Here is an 18,075-nt window from a genome sequence, read left to right on the forward strand (position 1 = left end):
GAAACCAGGCCTCTCTTTTTTTCTTTGGATGTATCTGAAGCGGCCTTCTCTCTGAAATCTCAACACCTGTTGAGCCTTTTTGTTTTTTAGACTTTTGGTCTATTTCTCTTATTATTTTACAGAGAAAATTACCTTTTGATTTAAAGAGAGGGCAATGAAGTGCTAAAAAAGGTACTTAGTATGCCGTCCTATATTTAACCTGCAGCCTCAGAAGGCATTGGCCCCACCGTTTGCTAAACAGAGTCAACCAATCAGGCCGCGGCATTAGCTTACATGTCAAATAGCTGAAGTTCTGCTGGGCAGCTGTCGCCAACCTTCAGCTCCTCTGAGCTGTGTTGTGGCTGTCGCACATTCACAGGCCTGTTGTAACGTCTCTCACCTTCCTAATCTGCAACCACTGATTTGCACTTTGTGAGGAGTTTCACACATTTACTTTGATCACTTTGCTTTTAGGGGTCAGCAGGTTCAGTTTGAGACCCTAGTGGATGGAAAGTGAGGCTTTTTTCTTTCTCTTACTGTCAGGAGAATACCGCGGGAATCTGTCGCTGGTACGACACACACTTTTGGTGTAACATCAATGTGTTTATGTAGTTTTTTTTTTCTAGCATGCGTTTGCTGTGTTTTACTTCCTATTTTTGAATCGGGGTAGCCGGGTTCAGCAGTGGGGGGACGACTGGCCTCGTCCTAAAATATCACTGGAGCATTTGTCTCTTCTGATCTCTGGTCTGAGCCCCAGCATTAGCTGTCTGAAATCTGTGATTCCATGCTACCAATGGAACATTTAAGTTCACAGTTCAAACCATGAATAATACATGTTATCTGTGTTTTGGGCAGAGACTCTAAATCCGTCTCAAAATGACGGAAGTTGTGGAGGAATATGAGGAGTATGAGGAGTATGAGGAGTTTGAGGATGAGACTGTGGACGAGGTAAGTGGACGTTTTCTCACCGTTATCTGTATCTGCTTATCTTTGATCGTTTCCAGCTTAAATACGATTTTAAAAAATGAGGAATGATCCAGTAGAGTTCAGGTTAAATACAGGTTCTAGTCCCCTATGAATAGTTAAGTTAGTGACCCCCCCCCCCCCCCCCCCCCCCACCCTCACCTCACTCATGCAGTCAGCAGTTCATGGAACAACGTCTTCTGGTGGATCCGGTTTCAGACGGACACCTTCTGAGTCCTGGATTGCCTTTAACAGCCACTTAAATCAAAACTATCTCAAATTCAAGATGGAATATTTAGCTTTTGTACTATAAATGTAAAGATGGCTGGAAATCATGTGTAGTTAGCATGCCATCCTATATATACACACATATATATATATATATATATATATATATATATATAAATATATACAACTCTGTAATGGTTCCCAAATGACGGCAGGATTCTTCCTCTTGTAGCACAAATAGTACAAGATTGTATTTCATAGAATTCAGGTTTCAGGAAGTTTAAATTGACCTGTTTGTTTGTTCACTGCCAATCTCATATTTGTCTCCAGATGATCTAACCTCATATTGTTATTATTGATGTCATCATTTTGTGTATTATGAATTGTATTACTGTACATGTGAAGGTCTCCCTGTCAGTGGCCAATGGAAGAGTGAAAACAGAAGGCTAACAGCTTAATCTCATATTTCCTGGTGAAATAGGATTAAAGTTTGCCTTGTATATTTCTTCATACTTAATATTGCTGATATCTTATAGGGGAGTCTGAATGGTCTAAAAACGTATTACCTACCAGTCAACCAGTCGTCATTTAACTCCCATATAACATATCAACTGTTTCAAGATTCACCATCTTTACTGCAAAGATGTGAATCGTTTGGGAGGCGGATAACGAGCATCAAGCACGACCAATACACTCTGATTTCACTGGCACTTTCATCTGCACTGTGGAGACCGGGCTCCTGGTTCTGAGTAACGGTAGGACGGCTTCTGTCTGATCTACAGAAGGGAGAGAAACACACGTTTGACTGTCCAGCTCAGTATATGAGCAGAAGATCTAGTTCAATCACTTTAAAAAGATGACCGACTGCGTAGCTCATTATGATCATGAGTAGTGTTAAGAAACTCAGCATGTTCTTTCATGTTGTTTTATGTACGTGAGCTACTCTCTCTCAGAAACCAGAGACGTACGTCTCTGACTTAAGGTGTCGTCAAGTAGAAACAGTAATGTGCTCGTTGTTTTTAGGATATTTGAAACCTTTTTAAGAAACCAATAGTACTCAAATCGCTGACTGCTTTGTAAATATTACAGTCTTCAAACACCGGACACTAAGCCAGCATCAATATCCCACAATGCAAAGCGGTAGTTACGACATAACTCCTAACAGACGATGGCTTGACAGCCGTGCGACGTCAATAACGCTTCAATTGAAGTGTAGGATTTGACTTCGCTGGACGGAGTATATTTTCAAATTATAATTATTATATAATAATTGTTATTATTATATTTTCAATGAACAATGAATCCCTAGAGGAGCTTCATTGTGTTGAAACAGTTATGAAACAGAATGAGAAGAGACTGGTCTCTCTCAGTGTCGTCTACAACATCTTTACCAGTTCAATATCCATGGAGCAGTTTATACAAATCACAAATGTATTATTATTATTATTATTATTATTATTATTTACCTTTATTTCACCAGATAAGTCAATTGAGAACCAGTTTACAACAACAACCTGGTCAAAAAGACAAAATAAAGCAAAGATACATCTCAAACAATCTCATACAAAACTTACAACATCACAATATATGTTGTACATATTGTTAATATGTACAATATATATTGTACATATTGTTAATATGTACAATATATATTGTACATATTGTTAATATGTACAATATATATTGTACTTAGTGTTAATATTTGCGTGTTTGCAACTCATTCCAGTCACTTGGAGCAGCAAACTGGAGTAGAGAGAGAGAGAGAGAGAGAGGAGAGAGAGAGAGAGAGAGAGAGAGAGAGAGAGAGAGAGAGAGAGAGAGGAGGTAGAGAGAGAGAGAGAGCGAGAGAGGAGGTAGAGAGAGAGAGAGAGAGAGAGAGGAGGTAGAGAGAGAGAGAGAGAGAGAGAGAGAGAGAGAGAGAGCGAGAGAGAGAGAGAGAGAGGAGGTAGAGAGAGAGAGAGAGCGAGAGAGGAGGTAGAGAGAGAGAGAGAGAGAGGAGGTAGAGAGAGAGAGAGAGAGAGAGAGAGAGAGGAGGTAGAGAGAGAGAGAGAGAGAGGTAGAGAGAGAGAGAGAGAGAGAGTGGAGGTAGAGAGAGAGAGAGAGAGAGAGAGAGAGAGGAGGTAGAGAGAGAGAGAGAGAGCGAGAGAGGAGGTAGAGAGAGAGAGAGAGAGAGAGGAGGTAGAGAGAGAGAGAGAGAGAGGAGCCTCTGTGCTGTAAATCACTCTGATGGAGTGTTAGCGTCACAGTGTTCTCTCAGAGAGGTGATGGAAACACTGAGGTTGTCGTTGCGTCGCTCTGTCAGGACGTGTTTCATTCACACCTGTGCTTCTCTCCTGTCTGATAGATCCAGATATTGAAGCCTCTTACACACAAAAAAGAAAGGATTTGAGATGTTCTTTCTCGCAGCTCTGGTTTGTTCTAGATTTGAAGTTATTATTTTGGTCAGCTTCCGAAGCAACCAGGGTCCAAACGTTCCACCTGATGTGACTGTAAATACTTAGCAGACTGTAAATCAGGCAGGCTGTAAGTCAGGCGGCTATTCATGGACCAGCCAGTCGGAGGTTCAGGAGGCTTCTCCCCATAAATAGATGAGATTTCTCCTCATAACCGATGAAAGGTGTTTCTCTCTTTTACTTCCAGGGGTGTCTAACCATGCAGAAATGTTTGATCATAACCCCACATTTGGGGATTTCTGCCTCCAGTACATTAGAGGTGAAGAGGTTCATGTGTGGTTCATGTGTGGTGCTCACAGCGTATTTAAAACATCTCTTTCCAGACGCAGCATGAATGTTACTCTGGATTATTCACTGAAACAACTGTCAACGTTTGTTTTTATGGGACTACTCCTATGCAAGAAAACTGTGGATTATTCAGAGTAACAAGGACACTTGTTCTAGAAATTCAAGTTGCCATTTTGTTATGCTATGAGCACCACAGCTTCACCGTATTAGAGTGAAGGCCGACAACTTATAGTCAGATATCTCAAAATGTTTTGAAATGAAACTATCTGCATGGCTAGATTTTACTAGGGTGAAGTCCTTTAGAGTTTAAACCATCTGTGATCAGAGAAGGAGATGAGGAGGCTGTCTAAACACTTTGATTACTGCTGTGTGCCTCAGCAACAGATATCACAACACAGTCTCACACAAGTCTGTGAAATAGTCACAAAATGCAATCTATTTATGTACAGAGACAACAATTGTCAATATCTTGCTTTGCACTTTTCTGAAGCACTTATAATGTTAAGGGAAATTAAGGTTTAGACAACAAAACCACCAACAGTTAGGTTTAGACAACTAAACCACCAACAGTTAGGTTTAGACAACTAAACCACCAACAGTTAGGTTTAGACAACAAAACCACCAGCAGTTAGGTTTAGACAACAAAACCACCAACAGTTAGGTTTAGACAACAAAACCACCAACAGTTAGGTTTAGACAACTAAACCACCAACAGTTAGGTTTAGACAACAAAACCACCAACAGTTAGGTTTAGACAACAAAACCACCAACAGTTAAGTTTAGACAACAACACCACCAACAGTTAGGTTTAGACAACAACACCACCAACAGTTAGGTTTAGACAACAAAACCACCAACAGTTAGGTTTAGACAACAAAACCACCAACAGTTAGGTTTAGACAACAACACCACCAACAGTTAGGTTTAGACAACAAAACCACCAACAGTTAGGTTTAGACAACAAAACCACCAACAGTTAGGTTTAGACAACAAAACCACCAACAGTTAAGTTTAGACAACAAAACCACCAACAGTTAGGTTTAGACAACAAAACCACCAACAGTTAGGTTTAGACAACAACACCACCAACAGTTAGGTTTAGACAACAAAACCACCAACAGTTAGGTTTAGGCAACAAAACCACCAACAGTTAGGTTTAGACAACAAAACCACCAACAGTTAGGTTTAGACAACAACACCATCAACAGTTAGGTTTAGACAACAACACCACCAACAGTTAGGTTTAGACAACAACACCACCAACAGTTAGGTTTAGACAACTAAACCACCAACAGTTAGGTTTAGGCAACAAAACCAACAGTTAGGTTTAGACAACAAAACCACCAACAGTTAGGTTTAGACAACTAAACCACCAACAGTTAGGTTTAGACAACAAAACCACCAACAGTTAGGTTTAGACAACTAAACCACCAACAGTTAGGTTTAGGCAACAAAACCAACAGTTAGGTTTAGGCAACAAAACCAACAACAGTTAGGTTTAGACAACTAAACCACCAACAGTTAGGTTTAGACAACAAAACCACCAACAGTTAGGTTTAGACAACAAAACCACCAACAGTTAGGTTTAGACAACAAAACCACCAACAGTTAGGTTTAGACAACAAAACCACCAACAGTTAGGTTTAGACAACTAAACCACCAACAGTTAGGTTTAGACAACAAAACCAACAGTTAGGTTTAGACAACAAAACCACCAACAGTTAGGTTTAGGCAACAAAACCACCAACAGTTAGGTTTAGGCAACAAAACCAGCAGTTAGGTTCAGGCAACAAAAGCACAACGTGGTGTTGAACACCGGTTCTGGTTGTTGGACACTATGAAGTCCATCCCTCGCTCTGACTGTTGCTTAGTCACGTGGATTATTTGATTTGTATCTCCACCATGAATAAGGATCCTAATTGACTTTCCTTTGGCATTATATTTGTGCTGAGCAACGAGAAGAGAGACAGACAGTTGTTGTCCCTGTAAAAGAAACCAGTAGACGGACTGGGCTGACAGGAACAGTGGTCTAAGTATGGTGTCACGTGAGTGGCTGGTGTTTATAGACCTCAGGCTCATATAACAGAGCATATCAATGCTTCTCTGTCCTCCTGTGCAATAGAGGCTTAATTAGACGACAGTCTTAATTACACGACATTCACCAGTTTATTACACGTTAGGACAAAGATCCCTCTCTTCTTCTTGAGGGCGTTCGACAGAACAGGACCACTAATGCGATGCGGTGTAGAGTGACGTCCCGCTTTGTCACAGCGGAGGTGTTAACGGAGCGCCAGAGCTGCAGAAAAATCACCCTCAATCTGAGTCCAGTGAGGAGAACGATTGTGTGCTGTTTCTCCCATAACGTGTTGTGGTAGCTGTCAAACCTCAGAGTGTGTCCTATATTTGTAATATGTCGAGCAGATGACAACGACGACTGAGCACACGAGTTCTCAGACCCTCCAGGTAAAGCACCTCCTCCTCTCCCAAGAGACAACCGTTCAAACAGTACAGCACTGCACCCCCCCCCCCCCCCCCCCGTTCATCTGCATGCCTGTTAAAAGATAACCTGTCTGCTTATGTCACCTTCTGTCCTCGATGTCTTTATGTTAAAGCCTTCAACGTGTAGAGAAACAAGCTCTGCATGGACATTAATTCATTATAAACATTTATAATGTGTTATAATCTGCTTATATCACTGTGTGTAGTCATAGTTATAAGCACTCATAGATACATACATACATACATACATACTGGCTTTTTTAATGTGAGGATCATTGTGTGTTATAATTCTCATAGTTAATGCATTATAATCACTGTTATGATGCATTATAATCACTGTTATGATGCATTATAATGTGATTTTAAGTTACTTTAAGTGATCATTGTAAGTAAAGACAGAAAATGTATTTAACACAATTTTTGTGTTATAGTGATTATAATTTGTTGCAACTAGAGAATAAGAATGATGATATATAGATGATACTTAAAGATGTATGAAGTGTTATAAGAAGAGGCTCCACAGTCAGTACGTTTCAGGAGTTAAATGACACTGTGGAGAGTTTAAAACGTGCTCATGTCACATGTTTATTAAAGGAGGAGTGTTCCTTTAAGTATAACTTCACAGTATTTAGATTCTTATACAGGGCTATAATGATACATTATACATATATGTTTTTGAACCACCTTCATATTTAAGTGAAGAAGAAAAGTCTTCTTTTTATTGGGCTCAGTCTAACTTCCTGTGAGTTGGTCTCTGTGGCTCTGCTTCCTGTTGCTGAGCTGGCGTTGCATGCAGAGCTCAATGCTCATATTCATATATATATATATATATATATATAGTTCATATATGAGCGTACGTTCAGCTTCCCCACCTGTTACCTGTTGTGTTCCGCCTTCAGTCTCCCTCCATCCAACATTCATGACTTTATCCCAACCAGCTGAATCTGTTACTGATGTACTATAAACACCTGAAGCGCTTTGTTTTGTCGTGGCGTCGCTGAGTCCTCCTCGCCGTTGTTTTGCGATGACCTCGTTGTAAGTTCTCCTTCCTGTCGTGGAGGAGCAGAGGCCCTCTTCAGCTAGTCGGTGGCTGATCGTGTCTCTGTCCTCCTCCTCCAGTCTGGCTTGCCCACCAGGAAAGTCAGGAAGAAGGTGAAGGTGGACACCTCCAAGTTCATGACTCCGTACCTGGCTCACAGCCAGAAGATGATGGATCAGTACAGTCACGTGAGTCCTGTTGTCTGCTTCAGCTGCCAGTGATTGTGGAATATGTCACAGTTGTTTTTAAGTTTTACATATCGGGTTCTTCTTGACAGAACAAATACCGGCATGCGTACGACATGACCAGAGGGAATCCTCCGGCCATCATCACTGATTCTCCTGAATTGATTCGCATCAGGAAGGCCCAGGAGCAGCTCAGCGAGGTACCGAACAATCCCCCAAATCAGGACGTCAGGAGACGTTTAAATCCTGTTCCTGAAATGAACTTAAATTACATTATTCTTTGGCCAGCAGCAAATTATTTTTTATTTATTTATAGGTTTTTTGATAAACCTATTTATTTATTTCACAGACCAATACATTACAATGAACATTAAGGACACATTTTTATTTATTTTTATTTTTATTTTATTACATCAAAATTCTATTAATACTAAAAAAGATAAAGAAGAAAAAAGGAAACATTTAAAATAAATAATAATAATGATAAATACTCAACCCATACTTTGTATCATAGTGGATTTTAAATGATAAAACAGAATGATTTTAAAATGTATTATCATAGTTTCAGATGCTGAACATTGAGGTCTTTGGATGAGTTAAACGTTATGATGGATTAAGCTGAAAGTAGAACTCTAAACTAAACACTAGAAGTGTGTTTTCTCTCGTCATGGATGATGATAAACCAACACGTGTTCTTCAGGTGAAATACCGCATGGAGGGAAATAAGACTCGGACTACAAGCCTGTACGACGGTGAGGCCAGAGAGGTCGCCCACGTCAAGCGCGTCTCCGACCTGATCAGCAAGGTGAGTCACCTGAGAATAGAGCCAGACTCAGAGGAGCAGCATCACCTGAGTGTTTACCTGGTGCTGCTCTCTCTCGCAGGTTCTGTACAGACAGAAGTGGGACGAGACGAAGGACCGGTACCTGCTGCCCCCCGATGCTCCTGAGCTGGTTCTGGCCGTGAAGAACGCTGCCAACTACAGCAAAGTAAAGACAAATGTTGTGACGGCAGGAATAACATGCGATGCTGTTAATGTAAAGAAATGCATTCACCGTGTTCACTCCTCGTTCAGAAACTTTACACGGAGCTCTGGGACGAAGAGAAGACCATGTTCTACCCATACAGCGACAGCCCCGAGCTGCGCAGGGTGGCCAAAGCTCAGGAGGTCCTCAGTGATGTAAGCTTGATGACACAACCAGTGTTCACCTGCAGCCAATGACACCTTCTGACCTTCTGATGTTAGGCCTGTGTGGCCTTCACCAGCCTCAGAACCGGGTTTATTACCGAGGAGGTCTTCACATAAAGGGAAATAGCTTTGGTGTTTTGGTGCATAACATAAACATCGTAAGAGAAAAATGAAATGAAATAAAATGAATAAAAAAATAAATCATGAAATAATGAAATAATGAAATCAAATAAAAAAAATAAATAAAAAAAATTAAATTAAATTAGATTAAATTAAATCAAAATTCAAAGCATTGCAAAAACCAAGAAACAAATGTAGAATAGAAGAAAAATACAATAAAATTATGACAATATATTATACAAATTATGTACAGTATATCTGACTTAAAAATGGAAGAGCTGTGCAGTTTTTACAAGTGGTAGTTTTGTTCCAGAAATTGTACAAATAATGTACAAAAACACACATAATATTTGTGAAAAAGCTTTTAATGATTCTAAAGTTTGGCTGTGTGATATAATATACGTTATGAGAATTTTGTCAACTGGCAGAGAGTTTGCTGAACCCTTTATTCTGTGGCAGCTCTCACCTGAATATAACTGTCTTTTATTATTGATTATTAATTAATTATTTATTAGTAATTATATTACAAGTATTAACTTGTTTAGTTCCCTAAAACACCTTAAAGTAGTCTTTCACATCTGGTTCATCTAAAATACCAAATCACAATATATATATATATATATATATATATATATATACCGTGTATATTGATATTGTGTTAAACATGATATAGGATTTGATCTATATGATATACTGTTTCTTGTAGTTTTTACAGTGTAGAATATCTAAGTAGCTGTGACTTGACCTCAGCATCAACGAGCACATGTTCTCCACCTCTAACGTTGTTTACTTTGTTCTTCCTTTGGTTTGTGTGTACTCAGATGTATTATGTATTATATTATGTTTAGTTATTTCTACTCACATAGTGTGTAACCTTTTCTGCCGATGTAAGAAAGTCAGTCGATACGATGTGTGTGCTGAGGTCAGCTACTGATGTTGAAGAAGTGACCGCCTCACTAAACTCCTAATGTGTGTGTGTGTGTGTGTGTGTGTGTGTGTGTGTGTGTGTGTGTGTGTGTGTGTGTGTGTGTGTCTGCAGATTCGCTACAAGAAGGGTCACGATCAGCGTAAGGCGAAGTACACCTCGCTGGCTGATCCTCCTGAAGTGGAGCTGGCCAGGAGAGTGAGCAATCAGCGCAGTGATGTAAGCAGAACACCTTCAGTGTGGCTCTCAAGCATGCTGCGTATGTGAAGGAAGCACAGGAGGACGGAAGACAGATTTACTTCTACTAACGATAAGTGCAGAGAAGGATCATAAACCTCATTTGAGAGGCTCAAACTTGCACTCTCCTTCTGTCTCTGACTGATTCTGCATTTAAGTTATGACGAAGACGAAGTGCTGCTCTCAATCAGACACCATCATCTACAGAACTGTGAATATAACTGGCTTCATTACTTTTTGTTTTCCACAGCTCAAATACAAAGAAGATTACAATAAGAACGTGAAGGGTCAATGGTGCGAGACGCCATACTTCGACGTGGCGACTGCCAGGGTGGCGATGGAAAACTTCAGCAGCGTAAGAGCCGACGTCCACCCCAAGGTCTTCTGAACGCTGTGACTTCAACTGCATCTAACTGTGCTGATCCTGTTCTCCCTGCAGAAAAGATACACGCAAGACTACGAGGACAATAAAGACCAAATCTATTTCATGCAAACGGACACGCCCGTTTATGACGCCAACAAGAAGGCTTGCATCGCTGCCAGCGGGGTGAGTCCACACAGAGGACACCAGAGTGGTACTGTAGGTCCTAGAGCTCCAGATAGAGCAGAGTGAGTCCACACAGAGGACACCAGAGTGGTACTGTAGGTCCTAGAGCTCCAGATAGAGCAGAGAGGGTCCACACAGAGGACACCAGAGTGGTACTGTAGGTCCTAGAGCTCCAGATAGAGCAGAGAGGGTCCACACAGAGGACACCAGAGTGGTACTGTAGGTCCTAGAGCTCCAGATAGAGCAGAGTGAGTCCACACAGAGGACACCAGAGTGGTACTGTAGGTCCTAGAGCTCCAGATAGAGCAGAGAGGGTCCACACAGAGGACACCAGAGTGGTACTGTAGGTCCTAGAGCTCCAGATAGAGCAGAGTGAGTCCACACAGAGGACATCAGAGTGGTACTGTAGGTCCTAGAGCTCCAGATAGAGCAGAGTGAGTCCACACAGAGGACATCAGAGTGGTACTGTAGGTCCTAGAGCTCCAGATAGACCTGAGTGAGTCCACACAGAGGACATCAGAGTGGTACTGTAGGTCCTAGAGCTCCAGATAGAGCAGAAAGAGTCCACACAGAGGACACCAGAGTGGTACTGTAGGTCCTAGAGCTCCAGATAGAGCAGAGTGAGTCCACACAGAGGACACCAGAGTGGTACTGTAGGTCCTAGAGCTCCAGATAGAGCAGAGTGAGTCCACACAGAGGACACCAGAGTGGTACTGTAGGTCCTAGAGCTCCAGATAGAGCAGAGTGAGTCCACACAGAGGACACCAGAGTGGTACTGTAGGTCCTAGAGCTCCAGATAGAGCAGAGTGAGTCCACACAGAGGACACCAGAGTGGTACTGTAGGTCCTAGAGCTCCAGATAGAGCAGAAAGAGTCCACACAGAGGACATGTGAGTCCAACAGAGGACACCAGAGTGGTACTGTAGGTCCTAGAGCTCCAGATAGAGCCGAGTGTCTCAGAGCAGAGTGTGAGTCAACACACTGACGCGCTGTAACACAAGACCTCCATTTAAATTCAATGCCACTGCAACAAAGTACAACATATCAGACTTCCACCCACACATTCATGCAGACATGCGTCATTTTAACAAAGAATAAAAAGACACATGCAGTGGGGGGTTTAGTCAGCATGAATCAGCCTCATCTCAACTCTCTGTGTTTTCAGGTCCAATACAAGAAGGAGTACGAGAAGGGCAAAGCGGAGGCCGACTACAACACGCTCCCCGCCACGGAGAATCCTCTGCTCAGGCAGCTCAGATACGCCGGCACCATCCTCAGCGATGTGGGTGTCTGAAGAGAAGCCACAGCTGCTTCTATAGAGCAATGATGGACTGTATTTTGGGTGGAAAACAGGGGCTCTCTACAGTGAAAATGATCCTAACTGATTGTTTAATCTTAACTTAAGTTTGAAACGTAGGAAAAATCCTACCTTCCTAATGCTAATTCCTCTACTCATGGCTGTGTTCCTAGACAAATCAAAGATGGCCGTTCAATTTTCAGTTTCAGCTATGAGGAGAGTCAGCACGGTTCTGTTGGCGGTAACATTTTTCCGTAGGAGACGTTGTGATTTTGGCACAAACATCCAACGGGACTTTATTCAAATTTGGTAGTGAAAGGTCTCCAACGTTTTTGAGCCATAACTCAACAATTGATTTGCTTATTATGACAATTACATACAAATATCTAAGAGAATACAATAATGAAGTGAATATATTTTCGGACAGACATGGATGTAAACTGACACTTGACTGGTTTAGTGAAAGCAAACAACCAAAAAGGCAATAATTCTAGTTTTTAAAAATCAGTAAAGATGTTTCTAAACTAAGTTCAGATAAGATTTCAGACGTTGTACGTTTGTGATTTGAGGCGCTGGTCTCCGTGTCTGTTCCCTGTGTAGACATGAATTTCTCTCGTTAGACTAGAAAACGAGGTGATTGATTGTGGTGTCTGTGGGTTCTCTGAGTGGATTGTCACATTAGTGCTGCTAATTCAACCATCTGGAAAGTCAGTTGCATGCATCACGTTACAGTCTTGCTGACATGTGTGCAGTCAGACGATTCCTTTGGCTGTGTGTGCGTTTCCTCATGCGAGTCACTGATCATAATTCATACTCTGGTCTTCTTCTACAGAAAGTTTATAAGGCCAGCTATGAGAAAGCCAGAGGTTCCAGCATCAACTACTGCGACACGCCCAAGTTCCAGATGGATTCCGTGCTTAAGAAGTTCACTGATGTGAGCAGAGAAAACCTCTGATGTTTATTATCATTTTTATTTCCTTTATTAAATATTCACATTTTGATTGATTTCCTTCTTCAGGTACGTTACAAAGATAAGTATGAGAGTGAGGTGAAGGGCCACTACATCGGCAGCTATGAAGACGTCTACATGCTTCACTGCCAGAAAGTGGAGGAAATGAAGAAAGATGTAAATATTTCATTTTTATAAAAATCTACATCCCCGGTGCGAGAGTTTTACCTTCATCATGTCTTTCATGTCATGTTCTCCTCTTTCATCTCGCAGCAACTGTATAAAGCGGACTATGAAGACATTAAGACGAGATGCTTCTTCCCTCAAACGCTGACGCCTGAATATGAAGCCGGGAAGAAGCTGCTTCAGTGCAGCGACGTGAGTAGAATCTGTTAATATCCACACGTCTTCTCAGTAAATCAGATTCTCACGTTTCTGTTGATGTTTCTCTCTTTAAATGCTTCTGCAGAAAACGTACCGGCAGCATCCAGACACAGTGAAGTTCACACAGGTGGTGGATTCTCCAGTTCAGCTTCAAGCCGCCATCAACGCCTACCAGCTCAGTGATGTACGTACGACCAGCTGATACGCTCGGGTTAAAGTTCAACTGTTCACATCAATCATACAATGACAACACCTTCATGTAGGATTGCACTTTTCAAGCTTCAGCACAAAGTGCTTTTAACGTTAAATCATTTACAGAATAACAATTCAAACATTTTAATTAAAGAAAACAAAACAAAACTGTAATACTGTTTGTTTCTGGGTAATATTGCCACAGACACCCACATAATACTGCAAATATATTGAAATGAAATACTCCAAGATTGCCACTTTAAGTAAAAGACATTTATATTACATTTTATAAAAAATAAGAGGTGATAAAGGTCATAAAAAAGGAAATATAATACCAATAAAACAACAAATGACTGAATTTAAAACAGAGGAAAGTGCAAAATATATGGAAGTGCATATACAAATATGATAACAAGCACAATTTAAACATGCAATATGTTTCTTTTATTGTTTTAATATATCACATTATGTGTTATTGCCTTTTATTCCCCTGTTTGTGTCTTTAATGAAGTAAACCTGTATTTAAGCATCTATTCTTGAATGTGTTAAATAAATAGAGTGACTTGATGAAACACCATAAAATAGTAAAATAAAGAAATAAGACGTGAAGAGATGGAGGAATAAATAGAACGTTTTGAGGCGTCGGCCATCTTTTAAAGATGTGTTTTAAGTGCTGATCTCACCCTGAAGGGAAAGCTGTTCTTTAATATAGTACGATATTGTAGGTGATAACATTTAATAACCTTATGAAATGTCTTCTAAACGTAACGACCGACCGGAGCTGAACCGGGAGCGATACGAGAGGATTCATCAGTGGTTCATAAACTTCAGGTTGTTCTCAAATTGCCTCAATCTTCAGCGAATGTTCTCGATCAAATTCTCCCAGATATGCAGATGAATCTTAAAATGTGCCCGATCATCCACAAACTGTAGCCCAGCTGTCTTTCTGTGGGCGCCATGGAAACTGGAGAGCCATCTCTCCTGTAGTATAAATAGAAGCGTTCAGTCGGCCCAGAATAAACCCTGTGATCCGGGGGGGGGGGGGGGGGGGGGGGGGGGTTCAGATAGAGTCCAGCTGAGACTCTGCTGCCCTCCAGTGACACAAAGTCAGATAACACCTCAACCTCAGTCCAGGAGTTATTACAAGATTCCTCAAAGTCTGTATTTAAATATGCAAATGAGGCAGTATCTTATTGAATATGTACTCATTTTAATGTTACATTTCCAGAGCAGAAATCTGAACGTTGGTTAAAGCCAGGTTCAAAATTCTTGTTTCATAGTTGACAAAAAATCTGTTTCCTCCATGTTTTATTAATAGATGTATAAATGAGTGTGTGAGTGGTGGGTGGACAAACCCCTCTGTAGAAAGCTTCAGCACACAGAGATGAATGATATATATATATATATATATATATATATATATATATATATTCAGCACACAGAGAGGAATGAAGGTGTGAAGTTTGGTGGATGTCAGAACTACTGAAGTGGAGATTTCTGGATCAGAGTGTGAGAAAAACTCCATTGATAGAAAAGCTCCTTTAAAGAGACGTTTAGTTAAAGTCCAGACATTTAGAAGAGTCTCCAGGTGAAGAGGGTCACAACATGAACTAGTAGATATCACCATCAAACTTCACCACTTCATCACTCACATCAACACCAGCATTTACTGTATTACAAGTTCTATGAAATTCTGAAATTTTCTGAAATTCTCTAAAATTTTCTGAAATTTTCTGAAATTTTCTGAAATTTTCTGAAATTTTCTGAAATTAGTAGAAATCTACAGACGTAAACAGACAGAAGTAGTGAAATAAATGTTTTCTTTCTACTTCATGTCCAGTGCATGAAGTAGGATATTCCACCTTTTAAATGAATCATAACTTCATGACTTTGTCCTCTTTGCAGTTGAACTACAAAGCGAAGTACGAGGACACAAAGTTCAAGAACTGTCTCCCTCCAGACTACCCCTTCTTCATCCAGTCCAGAGTCAACGCCTTTAACCTCAGCGACGTAAGAAAGCGCTCCAACGCCTCCTTTTCTGCCTCTCAGCTGAAACTGAAGGGCTGTGAGCGTTAGACCTTTAGTTCCCTGAACAGCTCGACTCTCTCTCTCTCTCTCTCTCTATCTCTCTCTCTCTCTCTCTCTCTCTCTGCAGAACTGTTACAAGTACGATTGGGAGAAATCCAAAGCGAAGAAGTTTGAGATCACAGGCGACACCATCTCGATCCTCGCCGCCCGGGCTCACACAAACATCGCCAGTGATGTGAGTATGAGCCGCTGTGACTTCTGTGCGTCAGGTAGATTTCATTAATCTCCTAATTGATCACCTTCTGTTCTTCTCTGCAGGTCAAATATAAGAAGGAGTATGAGAAGAACAAAGGACAGATGGTCGGAGCCCTCAGCATCAACGACGACCCCAAAATCTTACACTCCGTTCACGTGGCCAAGATCCAGAGTGACGTAAGTCATCAAAGATACTTAACCCCTTAATACTTAATACCCTTAACTGAACCCTCTGAGAGCAAAGCAGTTTTGGGGCGTTTTTTCTCTCTGTGGTCTTGATTTTCACTTCAAAATAAAAGTCCTGTTCCTCTATAGAACCAGAACCATCATGAGTCTCCTCCCCTCTCCCCTCCCCTCCCCTCCCCTCTCCCCTCTCCCCTCTCCCCTCTCCCCTCTCCCCTCTCCCCTCTCCTCCCCTCTCCTCTCCTCCCCTCCCCTCACCTCTCCTCCCCTCCCCTCACCTCTCCTCTCCTCCCCTCTCCCCTCTCCCCTCTCCTCCCCTCCTCTCCCCTCAAGGTCTGTTGGAAGAGATGAAAATCTGATGATTATGACAGTTTTTACAGCTCCAGGCTGTAATAAACGCTGTAGTTTTGGTGATTGTTTAAAGAAAACATTTTGGGGTTTTGGGGTTCAGAGGGTTAAAGAGAAAATTCTCCAACTTTTTACGTGGACGTCCAATCAGGGTTCATTGAGAACGCAGCACAGTAAAGCCATGAATTATCCACGGGTAAAGTGACTACATTTACCATCAACACTGACTGGACATCCACTCAACAAGGTTGTGACTCCTCCCTTCTAATATTAATGTATCAAAGCTGAAAGTTCAACAAAATCTCTCCCTGATCATCTCCACAGCGTGAATATAAAAAGGACTATGAAAAGATCAAGACCAAGTACCACGCACCGCTGGACATGATGTCAGTCACCCTGGCTAAGAAGTCGCAGGGCATCGCCAGCATGGCGGGTTACAGGAAAATCAGCCCCAACTACTTCCTTCCTCCTGACAGCGTGCTGCTGAACCTGGCCAAGAAAGCCAACGTCATCCAGAGCGACGTGAGCATTTAACCCTGATACCAAACCTGTACTCGCATGGTCCATTTGAGAGTAATTATACATATATATATATATATATATATATATATATATATTCATTGATTTTGTTTTTACTGCATCACAGAATGACTACAAGTCAGACTACAACAGCTACACCAAGGGAACCCCGTGGATCCCCTTCGGCTCCCTGGAGGTGGAGAAGAATAAGAAAGCCGCTGACATCCTGAGTGAGGTACGGGTGTCTCTTCAGTCTTCCTCTACATGACGTGTTGTTCAGTCACTCGTTAAACGGTGTCATTCACTATCTCCCTGCAGAGAAAATACAGACAACACCCCGACAAGATCCCCTTCACCTCCATCGACGACCACCCCGTCATGATGCAGGCCAAAGTCAACCAGCTCCAGAGGAGCGACGTGAGTCACTGGGAGCTCCGGTTAGAGGTCTTCCTCACGTCTCTCTCTCTCGGTCAGCTCATGTTGAATTCTTGTTGTTTTTTGTTGCCTTCCAGCTGTTCTACAAGAGAGGTCTGGAGAAGGTCCACCAGAAGTACTCTCTGCCTGCTGATCTGCCCGAGTTCCAACAGGCCAAGTGCAACGCCTACAACATCAGCAACGTGAGAAAAATGAATACTGAGAATCACTTTATAAATCATACAAACCCAATATTATTTCATAGCTATAGGGATGGGTATGGTTAGGATTTTATTGATACCAGGACTCTTATCGGTTCTTTTTGATTATTTTGTGAGAAAAAAAGACAATTAATTAAGAAAATATTCAACATTTCTTTATTATTCTTGCTTGTAAACAAATAGTCTTTATTGAGCAGCAACACAAGAAGTTCAAAAATCTTTAAAATACATTCTCACTGATCAATGATCTCAGTGATTATCTTTCATTGGGCCTGTTCTTCTGATCAAACTCCGTCTGACATCTCTACCGTATGACATCACTAACGTATGACATCACTACTGTATGACATCACTACCACTATATGGTGGATCAGCATACCTGAATGATGTCACTAATAAGTCCCTCAGGACCGCTCTAACTGATCGCACCTCGTGCCCAAGTGCACCACACTGGTGCCAAGAGAGCCTGGCCACGAAACTAGTGTAAGTGGAACGCTGCCAATGCACTTAGCAAGTTGAACTCGACTGTGATCTGGACACCCTGCTGGGTTCACCAAAATAGAGCCGTGGTGTCCTCTTGCAGGCCTTAAACTGCATCGCTCCTCACCCCTCCATCCTCACCCCTCAGTCCTCA

At 41.6% G+C, this 18,075-nt stretch overlaps 1 protein-coding gene across 1 annotated transcript in view; it reads left to right on the forward strand.

Annotated features, from left to right (window-relative positions):
• The first annotated feature begins 849 nt into the window (after positions 1–849).
• neb (nebulin) overlaps positions 850–18,075 on the forward strand; it is a 78,839-nt gene continuing 61,613 nt past the window's right edge. Inside the window, exons 1-22 of the mRNA XM_068736831.1 lie at positions 850–927; positions 6,333–6,374; positions 7,530–7,637; positions 7,727–7,834; positions 8,335–8,439; positions 8,519–8,623; positions 8,710–8,814; positions 9,983–10,087; positions 10,356–10,460; positions 10,545–10,652; positions 11,817–11,933; positions 12,781–12,882; positions 12,967–13,074; positions 13,171–13,275; positions 13,367–13,465; positions 15,379–15,483; positions 15,629–15,736; positions 15,820–15,933; positions 16,612–16,809; positions 16,934–17,041; positions 17,125–17,223; positions 17,319–17,423. Of these exons, the coding sequence (XP_068592932.1) occupies positions 856–927; positions 6,333–6,374; positions 7,530–7,637; positions 7,727–7,834; positions 8,335–8,439; positions 8,519–8,623; positions 8,710–8,814; positions 9,983–10,087; positions 10,356–10,460; positions 10,545–10,652; positions 11,817–11,933; positions 12,781–12,882; positions 12,967–13,074; positions 13,171–13,275; positions 13,367–13,465; positions 15,379–15,483; positions 15,629–15,736; positions 15,820–15,933; positions 16,612–16,809; positions 16,934–17,041; positions 17,125–17,223; positions 17,319–17,423 (2,331 nt within the window). The 5' untranslated portion in view covers positions 850–855. The remainder of the gene's footprint in view (positions 928–6,332; positions 6,375–7,529; positions 7,638–7,726; positions 7,835–8,334; positions 8,440–8,518; positions 8,624–8,709; positions 8,815–9,982; positions 10,088–10,355; positions 10,461–10,544; positions 10,653–11,816; positions 11,934–12,780; positions 12,883–12,966; positions 13,075–13,170; positions 13,276–13,366; positions 13,466–15,378; positions 15,484–15,628; positions 15,737–15,819; positions 15,934–16,611; positions 16,810–16,933; positions 17,042–17,124; positions 17,224–17,318; positions 17,424–18,075) is intronic.

The sequence above is a fragment of the Cebidichthys violaceus genome, unplaced genomic scaffold (assembly GCF_023349555.1).
Source record: "Cebidichthys violaceus isolate CVI_PGR_0920_01 unplaced genomic scaffold, fCebVio1.0.p SCAF_11, whole genome shotgun sequence".
Classification (NCBI taxonomy): domain Eukaryota; kingdom Metazoa; phylum Chordata; class Actinopteri; order Perciformes; family Stichaeidae; genus Cebidichthys; species Cebidichthys violaceus.